Here is a 14,264-nt window from a genome sequence, read left to right on the forward strand (position 1 = left end):
GACCAAATATTGACCTGAACCAGTTCTGCTTTGCATGACCATTTTTCTTCCCAAGTGGTACAGCTGCAGGTTTCTTTCAACCATTCTTCAATTTCAGCAACCTGTAAGCATCTAATGTCTAGTCAAAGGACATCATTCATACATTTTACGGTTCCCAGAATGCAAAGATATCTACCCAATTTCCTAAGACACATTAATGTTACAGTATGGCATTCTCAGCCCAAATCATGCAGGCTGAACAAAGTTCTCCTGACGTTTTATGACAAGGTGATTAATAATACCAAGAAGAAGAATGAAATGATACCAGGTTATAAACTACTGTAAATCTTTCAGTCATCCCAGGAATAATGAATGTAGATTTCTTAGGAGAGCAGTACAGATTTAAACAGAATCATTTTAGTTTTCTTGTCAATCAAGATGCTATTTATATAATAGCAGAAACAGACAATGAACTCAATCTTAAAATGAAGGTGTAGCATATTGTATGCAAGGGTTACTGGCACTTCTTTAACATTTTTTCATTAAAAATGGGAATAGAAAAAATATCCTAGGCTAGAAATTTCAAATTCACTGAAGAAAATGTTCCACCCTAACCATCATTTCTGATCGCTGACCTTACCCTCTCCAAACAAGAACCACAGCAACAATCAGTTTAGCATTCAAGTCAACCAAACGTAGTCAGTCTGTCAGTCTTGGCCTGAGGTGACATGACCTAGGTTTTTTTGTTTGTTAGTTTTGTTTTTTCCAAATACTTGGGTAGAAAAGTTTAAGAGTATGGTCAAAACCATAATGGTCCACACATCCACTGGACTGAAATGCCCCCAGACTTCATTGGGACAGGTTATGGAGTCACGCAAAAAGCAAATGCAAACTCTTAACTTGTTCTGGAGATGCAGTGAGTAACTCCACCCTGGGACGTGTTCTGCTTCTGGATGCACAGGGGACCCTATGCTCTCTGACCCCTTGGCAGGCTGTCCTAGACGTTACCTCAATGCAACATTAAATAAATAATAATACTGAATTTGAGCTCATGCAACTCATACAGGCCAAATGTTCCAATGAAAAATGAATAATGCATCCAGAAGAGATTAATTTAGGGAAAAAAAAATAATGTCAGTTTGAAATAAAGCCCTGGTTGCCTTGGCGAAGAGAGTTTAATTGCTGTAATCACTCCATCTCACATAAGGTCTCTGTTTAAGGGAGTCCACAGTACCACCATTCAGTCTGTGTCTGCTCCATAGCAAATAAAGGACTACTGGTCCCAAGAGCATCAGTCAAATACTTCTGAAAAGATTTAAACTATTTTTAAAGGGTTATTAGCTTTGGCAAATGAGTCAAAAGTCATCTTAGCTGAAGAGCATAGGTACTTATGCCACATTATGGACATAACAGCAAGAAATGCCATAATTACTAGTATAACCGTGTATCACTAAAATCAGTGCACAAAACATGAACAATCCCTATCCACCCATGTCCTATCCACCCACCCTATGACTACTACTGCCCCTAGCAAATTTTCCAGCAACTACCAGAAATATGAAGCCAGAACACTGGGTGCACACGTTGCTTGCACACAACCAAATTCAAACAGTTTCACTGGCACAAATCCTAAGAAACTCTATGGAAGTCAATTAAATCAACACCCTTTTCTGTGTAAAAGCAAGAAGATTCTGGCCAGACAAATTAAATTAGAGATGGGACAGAGCCAAACTCTCAGATGCAAAGCAACCCAAAACTCACAATGCGTTTGGATCCTGGTCCAGATTCTCACAGTCTGCTACTACTTCTCCCTCACCCTCTGCCACCTCCCAGGATGGGACAAACTTTTCAGAATGTCCCCAAGCATCACTCAGTGCATTTTATCACCATCTTCCATCAGGGATCTGTATGAAAGTGCTCATATGTGTGCTTTCTGTGGCTGCTTGGCACATTTCTTGCCCAGACCCTCATTAACTTGAGCAGATGCTTAGAAAGCCCATAAACAAGGCACCATCTATCCCTCGCTTTTGCTTCTCTTCCTTTCCCATTTGCTGTCTTCTAGGACCACTGCAATTAGAGATGGGGATTCAGTGAAAATGTATTTGACAACTCCTTCATTAATCCCACAAAAGCTTTGGCCACACAGTGAGAAAAAAAAGCAACCAAGAAAGTTCACTTGCCAGGAAAATTAAGAAAAAAAATAAAATGAAAGTGGGGGGTGGGGGAGCAGTTGGGAGAGGAAGATGTATTTTGGTCCCAATGAGCAGCTTAAACCAAAGCATGGCGGGAGCAGGAGGAGACCTGCTGGAGCCTAGCCTGATGGCTCAGAGTGCTGGGGATGACAAATCTGCCCCACAAATGTACTTGCTTGAACGCAGCCTCCTGACAGTACTTTCCTTGTTCAGATACCCCTTGAAATACCACTGCTCTTGACAAATTCCTCCTCTGCAGGGAATATCCACAGCAAGTGCACAGGTGTCCTGAGGAGAATACATTTTAGAGACACTTTCCTCGTGTGTTTGTATATAACTCTCAAAACAGGATGAAGCACTGCTCAGTGCAGGGCACTGATGCCCAGCACTGCTCAGAGGGGGAGCTTTTAAGTGGTGGATTTAAAGCCAGGGGAGATGGGAGATAAACCCAGTGGGCAGGAGCATCCCTGGGTGTGGGGAAAGTCCCTACTACTGTCCCCACAGAAAGCAACCCTCTTTCTGGGGCTTCTCCAACTCTGTTGGTGCAAGGCATCATCCTTCCTTGCTCTGCCCCACTCCCCAGCCTCCACTGCCCATGCGGAGTTGGAAGGCTTGGGGCTGAACGCTGCTTTAAGTGTCAACAGAGCGGGCTGCACCTTGGGGTGGCAGACTCATTTGTCACTGTTTTCTCCTCCTGCAGCTCTTTCGACTCACCTGGGATCCAATAACTTTGTTAATATGATTTCCTTCAGACACTGGTCTAGTGTAGCATCGAAGGCACACGTGGCAGCTCTCAGAAGCACAGCTCCCTGCTCTGCCTTTTCCAAAACCTGATTTTCTTATGAGCTCTTTAACACCATAAACTGCAAGGGGAATAGGGGGTGGGAAGCACTCAAAACAAGAAGAAACAATAATTTTCTTACACCATTACATCTCCTGCTCTTCCTGAAAGTCTTCTCTCCGCAAGGCCGCCAGCTAACTATCGCACGGGCCTTCTTGCATCAGACCATATAAAAACTTATGGGAAGACACAAGGGTGAAAGCAACTCCATTGCATCAGCAGGAACATGAGGAAACTGAGACCAATGTGCTCACTCAAAGAAATACTTCATCAGCTTCGTGTGACAGTACTGCTGTTTTGCTTTTTTTGCCAGGATAAATTGACAGCAATGCACAGCCCAAAACATCTCAGGAAGAAGGCAAATTTCAAAGTACACACATTTTTATACTTTTTTTTTTCTTTTCATTTTAATACTATTCATTACACATAAGTAACTGCAGCAACGACTGAACCACTGTTGTGTCTGACTTGTTTAAACAAGACTGTGATTTACTGCACTGCCAGCTAGTGAAGAGCCGTACAAGACGCTGATCAATGCCATCATTGTCTGGCAGCACAAAGCAGAGCGTATTGTCCAAAACAAAGACCTCCCCCCGAGCTCCCTGCCAGGGGCTCGCTAAGTAGGACACACAGCTTGCAAAAAGCCACGGTGTGTCCCTGAGCTTGAAATGATCACTCAAAGACAGGAACTGGTCCCAAACTGTGTTCCCAACCCGAGTACTAGGTGAAAAAAAACAAAACATATATATATATAAATTGCAGCCATTATAGCCCTGAGCAAAAGGAAGATTTGGAGGAGGGCAGCAGCAATACCCTGTGCAGATGTGAGGGGCCAAACCATCAATAGCCCCTTCAACGCATCTCCTTGCCCATGCGGAATCACCACCCAGAGGACCTTGATGGAGCTGAGCAGATGCCACAAACCAAAGGCATCCTTGAGCATCTCAGTCTCCCCTGGGATCCACATGCCTCCCCTGGACACACTCTGTCTCACAGGCATTTTAATTGTGCTCGCAACCCACTCTCAACACGACCGTGCCGCATCTGCTGCCAGTGCTCTGCACGTTCACACAGCTCAAAACAAAGCATTGAGTCGAGCAGGAGCTGCCTGGAGTTAATTAGCAGGAGCTGTCATGTCAAAGCTTTTACACACTGGGATCGGCCTAGGGAAAAGCGTGTAAAACCAAAACCATTTAAAAATTTAAAGTCTCTTTCCATTACCATCGACAAGGCTGAGTTCATGTCAAGTCACATGCTGTATTGGCACCTTCCAAATCCACAGGAAATACTTTTCACATCATCCCTGTTTGCCACATACTGCAGCGCCTGCTAATGCCCTGGCAGATAAAGGCTTGTCAGGGCTCTTCTTACAAACGTTATGCACTGCCACCAGTTACACCAGCCTGCTTACCTGCTTGTAGTTCAATACTTCACAGACAAGATGCCTCACACACCAAATGACTTCAAAATCAGTGCAAATAACTCTTTCTTTTTTTTTTTTTCTTTTTTCTCCACTGTACGGCTCTGAGAATGAGATACAGCAAATTCATTTACATAGCACTGCTCCATCCCTTAGTGCTCATAAATGCAGATGGGCTGATGAATAAGATAGCTGTGCTGCTGGCAGGACTCCAGTAGAGAAAGTGGGGTCTCGAAGAAAATCAAACACCTTTTCCTATGCAAAGCAGGGCATTGCTTCACTCCAGCTCTACTCAGTGTCTGTCCACCCCCTGCCATAAATGTGAAACATTCCAAACCATCAAAATTGAAAATAACTAACCAAGTCAAACTATTCATCTTTTTCAGTGAAATAACACCCTGGTGAAATACAGAGGGTAAATATTTCAGAACTTGATCTAATTCTGCATTTTGGTCAACCCCTCCTTCCAAATCCTAGCAACACTTCCCCTCTCCCATGGAAGAAGGGAGCACCCGTTAGCCAGGGCTGCTTGGAGCAGGCAGCAGAGACACTTACCACCATCACCAAGCTCTGCCCCAGTCCCCCAGTAATGAACAGATATGTTTGTGGACAAAGCAGCATGTTCAGAACCCCCTTACAGGGTGACAGAAGTCACGGGCAGAAAGCATTTGGGTACAAGAGCGCTCATCACCGTGCTGCTGCCAGCCCTCCACAAGTGGCATGGGGCTGCAGCTCACCTGTTTTATTCCTTGCAATTGTGGGCAGGTGATTATTGTAGCAGGTAGTTGACCTTTACCTAAAATTCCATTAAAAAAAGTTTTATTGTCTGTAGTCTTGTGGGGTCTTTGAGGATTCACTCGTTAATTCACTGTTGGATATCCATGGGTTTTGAAAGCTTTTAGGACTGTTTGAGCTCTAGAGAGATGCTTTTTTTTTTTTTTTTTTTCTTATTTTTAGCTGTTTTTAAGACTGTAAAAGGGGTCTTTGCCCTCTCCAGTATGCCCAGGGCAAAGAAGGTTTTCTTAAAGCATGCAAAATGGACAGAAAGTGGCAGCATGACACCACTGCTGCCAGCACAGGTTGGCTGGTGCACAGGTGCAGCCACCCAGGGAGGATGCCTTTTCCAGCTTGGTCAACACAGGATCCAGGCTTTTATCGTACTTTATACGATATCCGTGTGAAATTCATAGCTCCACACCATCTTGTCACATAAACAACATCTATTAATACGTTTAGAGCATTGCCAGGCTTTCATCTGCTGAAGTTCCTTTTTCTGGGCCAAATGCCTATCTCAGAAATAAGAAAATTAAAGGAATGGTTCAACCCTTTCTGAAAGAGAATTTATAGAAACAGTCTATCCGAGCTAAAAATTTGCTGAGAGCTCCCCTGGCCTTTGTAGGAGGGTCCTGGAAGGATGCTACTCCCTTCCTCATTCAGTGATGAAAAGAAAACAAAACAGTGGGAGCTAGACAGTCTATGTATCTAATGAGGCAAGCTATCTGGAAAAAAAATAGCATGAATTTGTCCTTGAGGAATATGTTGAAATGCATATGTACACGGGGATTGAGCTAGGGTTGCCTAGATCTCTCTGGCATTTCCATTCTTGCAGTGCTTGGTGTTTTTTATTAATAGTAATCATTGTGTTTCATATTTTGCATTTAGTTCAGTGCACACTTAGAGAGAAGAGAGAAATAATCAATTTCAACATTCATTCTGGGTTTATTAACACCTTTAAATAAAAAACAAATATTCCCAAGTTGCCAGCAATACCCTAATTCTGTAATTATTTCTAAATCTGAATTAGCACTTCTGATTAATTTCAGAAGTACATTCTTCCCCTTTTCAACACATTCACTTCTGCTAAATTTTCATCCTAAAGTGATGCTTCAGTTAATCATTTATTTCTCTCATCAGTAATAACCCTGCCCTGCTTCCCCATTGATAACAGTTTGGTTGCAAGCAATGAAGGCCGTGCAGAGCCTGCTTCTCTCCCGCAGCCAGGCTGCGTTACCCACAGTCTGCACTCTCTCATTTTCTATGCATTTCCACATCTAAAGCCTTCTGTTTTCTTTCTCTTGTTTGCTCTTGGCAGCTATTGGCAGGAGACATCCTCTTAATGATCTTTTCCTGGCCTTCTAGACGACTGCTCAAACTTCTACAGATCTTTCATTATTAACACAGAAGCCTTGTAAGTCAGTTTTAATGGCCTGTGCAGTTTTTATTCCTTAGCAGGAGACATCGCCTCCTCCATATGGATATATGTTTATTAAAATAAATCCTTAATATCATTTTTCCCAGCAAGAATAATCAGTAAAAGCCAACCACCATGTATTACACCTTCTTCTGGTTCATCCAAAAATCAAAATGTGATCTTTGTCCCGCGATGCGGATAATCCTTCTCCCAAGGTTGCCTAGGCACCAGGCAGCAGTGAGGTCCCTTTGCACAGCCCTGCCATTCCCCCCAGGCAGAGGCTGCATCCTGACTGCTGCCGCTTCCATTTCTCCAGCGTGGGATTCATTACCTGCTCTCAGTTCCTTCCTATTATTCCTGGAATATCTCCAGTCTCTGTGTCTGCTCTGACAGCGGATAAAAGAAGGATGGGTCATTCATATTAGGGACGTGTAATGAATGCCGACAAACTCACTTTTTGTCTGTGCCTCGACAAATTGCTATTAGTGCTCAGCCTTCATTACTCATACATCCGTGCTGATGGTTCGAACAGGGAGACTTGGAAAAGGGGACAAAACTCTGCCATTTATTTATAAAGAGTGTCCTGGTTTCTTTCCTACAACCAAGGCGCATTTGTCCATTTCTTCCATTAAATGCTTTCATGCTGCATAAAACGATCCCCATTTCTCTTGTAAATACACCTTTTGAGTCTCAACTGTGAGTTGAATAATGCCATACCCCACAAAAGAAACACAAGCTAGTCCCATTGAGTGCTGGATAACATTTCCATCCTTCCAGTTAAGCAAGAATTGTTTTTTCTTCTCCTTGTTACAACTTTCCCATGTATATCAGGAGACTTCTTTAGTTCAGTAAGTAGCACAAAGGCTGGCGCTACTTCTTTTTTCATCATGATTTCCATCTTTCCCTGTGTACTATGTTTCAGCCATATTTGTCAGTAAAGAAGGTAACAGATATGCCTGTGCATCAAAAGACAAAGCGTCCAAGGATCTGTGACAGTAATGTATCTATTAGTCCTGCAGGATTCTCAAAACTGCGCTTCATCTTTGCTTTTTTAAAACCAGGTAGCCCATAAAAAAGTATAGTCATGGTAATACAGGCTCCTTCACCTATCTTTATGGTTAAACTATGTTTAGCGGCAGCCCACCTAACATAATGGCCAAAATTTATGTTCACAGATGGCAAATTTTACAGTACAGACCAGAGCAGCAAGGCCACAAATTAATCTCCAGTGTCATAAGAATTTCATTGCACCCCTGTATAGATCATCTTTCAACAAAGCAAGCAGTATGACTGTCAGACCCAGCAAAAGCATTAAATCCCCATTTAGCCTCCAAATTCTGCCCCTTGACATATCTGGGTCCTTCAATTACACCAAGCCACACTGTCTGGATTACAAAATGAAAAGAAACAAATTCCCTGGACCACAGCACAAACAGAGTTCCAACTTGATCTTACATTCCATTTATTGAATGAAAACAAACAAAAACAAAAACAAAACTGCATACTGTCAGAGCTCAAGATCGGCATCAACCGCTGTGCTGAGCATGACTTGATTTTGATCTATCATCTCATATGAGCCAGACTGCAATTCGCTCTGCTCCACTTATAACAGATACGATTAAAAACAATCAATTATATTAGGCAAAAATATATTTCCCAAGGCAAACATTCACTTCAACGTATTTTTCTCTGGCTATAACACACAGAAATTCTATGTATATAAAAAGCTCTGGGGTTTTACAGACATTAGCATTGAGCCAAAAAATAGGGAAAGCCTGCGAGGGAAACCACATAAATGAGATGCAGGCGCTATAGTGATTGTATTTTCCTCGGCATAATTCCCTGCCTACTATGTAAACTTCAGCTGAATAATCTCTCCACGGGCCCCAAGAATGTCATTGGAAATACTCATAGCAACAGTTGCTGCTACTCTTTCCATCCTGGAGGATGGGTGAGCTGCCAGCAGAATTGCATTTTGCCTCTTTCAGTATTCAACTGAAGGTTAAATAAAATTGCTTGCAGTCTCTCTGATGAAAAGCACAACACAGACAAAGCCAAGGAAACGATGAGACAGGCTAGACTACCTAGAGCTGACTATGAATTTTCCAAAGTAATGTTTCTGGGCACATAAAATACACTTATTCATTATAACAGTAACATCTCCTGGAGATGAACCGATTCTGCACACTTCTCAAAGAAGGAAATCCCCATGGAAACCTGCCTGCTTGCCCAGCAGCTCAGGAGCGCTGAGATGCACACTCAGCCCCACAAGAAGCTGAGGGTTTTGGCAGTGGCCAGGCTCTTGTGACCCATCTGGGGCTCCTCAATCTGGAGGTTCTCAGCTCCCTCGGTTTCTGCTTCCTTAACACCCCATGTTAGTTACTGTGCTCATTGCTTCCAGATGCAATTTTGCTTTTGGAAGATAGTAAAAAATCTGTCTCCGCAGGAAGATTTCGATGCTTTCCTGGCCAGTGGAAATTTCAAAAACGCCATCTTCATGATGTTTGTTACAAGGCAAAAGTTATTTTTGAAATTCCAATGAAATGAAAACATCCTCACCTTAAGTTTTCTCTAACACGTTGGGAATTTTATCCATGGTGTGGCAAAGAGAACAAAAAACTGAGAATTAAGAGCTGATGTGAAATCCTTTGCAGAGCCTTAGGCAAATTGCATCATCTCTCTGCTACAGAACTGGGGATCAATAGGCAACTGCTGAAGTCCGACTGCTCCACAAGGTTGGTCCGTCTACTGCACTACTCAACGGTGGCTGCTGGCCAGAACAATGCTTAACAAAGAAAAGCCAGTAAACCCAGGCACAGAAGCAATAACAGAATAACTTGGTTTAAGAAGAAGAAACTTGGGAAGAGTTTTCGTGACCCAAACCGTTGGGTCAAATGGGACAAAAGTCCCATTAAACCCTATAACATGATATTCATCACAAGTATTTGACCCCAGGATGATCAAAAACGCTTGGGTGGGTGGGCCACTTCTTATCCTCTGCCTGTGCATTGTGCTATGAAGCACTTGTCCTGACTCATGCTGCAATCTCTAAGTTTATTAGCATTCACGTGCTATTTCACAAAAGTTGAATAACTTGAAAGTACTGTGTAAGGTTTGCTGTCTGTTTCCTCAATATCTGTCCCTACAGTGCATTGCTGTCATATTCCGCTCCCATCGTTCTTGGATCAAAAAGTTAGAAGTGAGGCACGAATCCATTCTGAGGTTGCCAGAACAGACTGTAACTCCTTTCCTCCCAAGCGTCTCACATTCTTAACAGCAACTGACACTTTTCAATTACCTTTTGGCCCTTTTATTCCCCAAGTCTGGCTCACATTTTGCTCTGAATTCAGTCTCTATGCAGCTCTGAACCCAGAGTCTGACAGCTAAGGACATAACAAATATGCAGCACTAACCCTTGGGGTGGTTAGAAATGCCTGAATTCTCCTAATGAAGGCAGATTCACAAATAAAGGTCACCAAAGAAATCTCAAAATTTAAAATTAAAATGGCTCATGCAACAAGCAGTCAAAAGCTTGAGGAGGCAGGATGGGCTATCTTACAGCAGAGCCAAAGAAGGACTTGCAAAGTTTGGATCCGAATCTTGGCTCTGCCAAAGACTTCCTATGCAAGCTGAGGCACATCTCCCTTCTCCCAGCTCCCCTCTGTACACCACAACAAAATAGTTCCTCACCACATAGGACTTGTACAAGACGTATGCCATTTGCTTTGGAAAGATTGTAAGAGAGCTTATAAAAAAGATAGGGTGTTTTGCCAAAGCAATGGAAAACACTTCTGCAAACCATCTAACAAAATGGATCGCAGCCGTTTGCATGGTTGAGAGGTGTAATTTAAGAGGCAGAAGTACTACTAGAAGCAAACAGAATTAAAACAAAAGATAATAATGCAAACAGTAATAGCTCATACTTTAAAATCAATTCCCATATTCCAAAAAGTGTCATCTACACAGATAATTCAAGCCTATTTATAGTTTTCCCCAGTTGGAGAGCAAATGCTTAAAGTTCTCTGAGGAAAAAAATGAATGTAACCAAAGCAATTACACCTGAGATCAATTTGTCCTTATTTGTTGACTGCTCAGCATAGAACACTTTAGATATTCTCTTACCTTAATACAAACTGGTCTGCTAGGGAGTCATCGGCCAAGGAAACATGAAAGGTCACAACATCTCCTTCTCTGACAGGGCTGAGTGGCAAGCAGATGACGACATTCTCATCTAGCCTCAGTGAAGACTGTTTTAATTTGTCGTGATTTGGGTAAACAATGATGCTACCAATCCTCTCCATAGCTGGCAAAGCCTTCTGTTCATTATCTTGACCTGCATGGATATTGTTTTCCCATTTTGCATCCTCTGGAGAACATTCCCCATCTGCTGTATAAATATTATAGAAGAGCTCCACAGTAATCCCTTCCAGGGAGGCTGTTTCCTCTGAAGCCAGGGGTGGAGGGGAGCTGAACCAGCTAGGAGATAATTCCAGCTCTGCAACACATAATCCGAGATGACCTGTCAATCTACAGCTGGCCACAGCTTCTCTAGATTCCAGGAAGGCAAACATCTTCACGCAAGGCAAACTCTCCGCAGAACTATTGTCATCCCAGTCCTTCCCCGCAATATAGAACAAGGTTTGTATTTTAGGTTTGTTGGAATAGATCGAGTTGTCAATTATGTGCGATTTTAATTTCCAATTAAAAGTGAATTTATTTGTGAAACCAAAAGATGCAGAAGACAGCATGAAGTCCAAGGGAACAGCCTGTTCTGCAGAAAAAGGTCCATACGTGGCATTTAGAATGGGTGGTAGTTTGGATTTGTATATAAAGAATGAATCCACCCTAGACTGCAAACTGGAGTTCCTCATGATATCCTGGTTGACTTCTTTAAGGAAGAAGAAAACATCGGCATTGCAGATGTGATAGCTCGCAGGGAAATACGTTGGCAGGTTTGAGAATCTCTGTATGCTGTCCATGATCCCTCCTCGGCTCTCCACCACTGCAGCCCAAAGATAAAAGGAAACAGAAAGACAATTCTAGTGGTTGCTTAGCAGGCCCCTCCATTCTTCTACAAACCAATGTATTACCAGGGATCAATATCATTAGCCACAAATACAAAACAATACCACATGGTTACTGTGCAATAAACACTTTTGGCTCAAAGCTCATACTCTGAATGACATCCCACTCAATCAGCCATACAGCTCCCTTTCCCCCTTCCCCAGGCTGGTACTTACCCAAAGTCCTTTTATCAAGTTCTGGATAAAACAAGAAGACAAACTGACAAGGCCAGACTGCAAACTTTTTACTGGTTGGTTTTTGTTCCTTTGTAGCCAAACCAAGTTTGTGGTTTGCTCTCATCCACATTGCAATATATATAAGCAACTGGCATATTGAATATTAGTAAGCAGGAAAACTGAACATTTTCTTTCAACTAACATTACTAATGTACAATGCAGGCTAGGCTGGGGTTTGCAAATCTGCATCATTCCCATCCCACTTTTGCCAGGTCAGTAGTTTGGAAGTTACCTGCACACTGATAAAAGACTTGTTTTCTTGGGGAAAAAAAGTTTTTGCACACAAGAAAATACAGGGTTTGGCAGAGGTCTCGGTGGGATGGATTTACAGGCTAGGGTGAACTTGAGAGGAGAAGAGAAATCCTTTACATGCAGAAGGTTCAGACACTTGGAAGGATTTTTTAGTTTAATTCCAGAGGAGAATGAAACACATTTGGAAATCACAGAAGTTTCTCTACAACACAATAGTCAATCCTCAAGCCAATGCTGAGCAACTTTCCCTGTGCAAGAAAAGTTTCCAGAGGGAGGGAAGGATCAAACAGATGTCTTTGGTTTCAGCTGATCTCTAATTAATAGTGAGATATATTCAATCTGGGCTGCGATTCCACCAGAAAGAGGTGGTGGGTCTTTTAAACTAACAATTCATAGGCTCCAACAAAAAGCTGGTGAATGTAAGCTCCTGGGACCACCACAGAAGAAATAAACAGAAACCAAATGAATTAAAATGCAGCAGTTCCATAAAGCGCAGAGATAACAAAGGAACAATGACAGATCCTAAGGTCAAAGCTCTTGTTGTCTCTTGCAGAAGCTTAGCAGTGATTTTAGTGTTTGTCAGGCTGGGGAGAGCAGATACACAATGTGACAAGCGCAGAAACAATTACACCTGTTACAAGCCAGATGAATCAGATACTTACAGCCACAATTTAGCACAGATAGAAGCTCAAATATTTAAGATTTTTTTTTCAGGTTGTGTATTTTTAAAGCCTACACTTCTCAAAGACAGATTCTAGGGCAAACCTCATGCATTTGACTTTGCTCCACTCTTGTTGTCAGTTGAAATTCTGCTCATTTATTTTCAATGGTTTGATATTATCTATGCTCGTTTAAATATTTCTCATCTCATCACAATACTTCTGCCTTTACTTTTGCTATGTATTTAATCATATCAAGGTTTTTCTGCAGTCATTGAAATATTATTTGTGGGAATGTGTAAATATAAAATGTATATAAAAGCATTTTTAAAAGCTCACCAGGAAACAGTATCAATAATCTCCTCCCTCACTTCTTCACATGGGGATGAGTTCTGGGATTCCTCACAGCTCCACAAGCAACGGCAACTGCAAAGCAACCGCCACGCCGTCTCCCCACTTGGGTGTCCTCTCGTTTCTGATGGCCACGCATAAGTGTTGCAGTCCATCTCTCACAGCACACCAGTGCAGCCCAGAAGCACGCAGCCACGGAGCTGGGCACCCAGCCAAAATGCAGAAACCCAGGTGATGAGGAGCTCCCTCTTCCCTTTCCGATGTGGGAGCCGCACTGAGCCCGCCAGCTTTGGAATCACAGCTCTTACACGGGGGAGAGGAAGTATCCCAGAGGAGAAAACCGACCCAGACCCTTCCCTCCCACACCTTTGCATGCTGATGTGAACCCAGTGCAGCTGACACACTCCCTGCACCAGGCAGAATCCAGAGCCCCCAGTTTTGTGTGCAGAGCCATAGGACATGACTGGTAACAAGCAGCTCTGGAAGGAGATGGAGGCGAGGGGCCAACTGAGCTACCCACAGCAGTGGAAGGCACAGGCAAGGCAGACACAACAGCAGAAAAGGCAGTGCAGCAGGGACAGACACCGCTGCCCTGCAGCACCCAGCACAGGAGGGTGCCCTGAACCCACAGCAGCCCATGAGAGGGATGCAGGCACGCAGCAAGGCTGGTGACCTCTGCTCAGCAATGCTCCAGGACACTGCTTCTCCACCACTGCCTCGGGGCAGCTGAGGTGCTTTTAGCCCGCTGCCAAAAAATAGCACACTCAGCCAGTCACACAGGACAAACCTCGTCCGGCTCGTAGCAGGAGCAGAGGGAGGAGATCGATGCCAATTCTGGCACCCAAGTCACCAAAGGATGCTTTAGCAGCTCCATTACTGCTCTGCTATTTATAGAGCACCTTGACACAGCGCGGCTTGCCATGCCATTTCCGCTGCTGAAAGTAAACTTCGTTCCTGTGAAAAGCAAGGCACCGAGGACACAGAGAGTGTTGTGCCAAACCCAAACGCAGACAAGTGCCTTCCCAAATTAATTGTAGATAAATCACGCTACATTTGAAAGCAATACTTTAGAAAATCCT

At 43.2% G+C, this 14,264-nt stretch overlaps 1 protein-coding gene across 1 annotated transcript in view; it reads right to left on the bottom strand.

Annotated features, from left to right (window-relative positions):
• Positions 1-14,264, bottom strand: part of TMEM132B (transmembrane protein 132B) — a gene marked incomplete at both ends in the record, with an annotated part of 259,315 nt that overhangs the window by 177,923 nt on the left and 67,128 nt on the right. Inside the window, one exon of the mRNA XM_082773713.1 lies at positions 10,746-11,625. Coding sequence (XP_082629839.1) covers positions 10,746-11,625 — 880 coding nt within the window. The remainder of the gene's footprint in view (positions 1-10,745; positions 11,626-14,264) is intronic.

This window comes from Aythya marila (genome assembly GCF_965140915.1).
Source record: "Aythya marila genome assembly, chromosome: 17".
In the NCBI taxonomy this organism is placed as follows: domain Eukaryota; kingdom Metazoa; phylum Chordata; class Aves; order Anseriformes; family Anatidae; genus Aythya; species Aythya marila.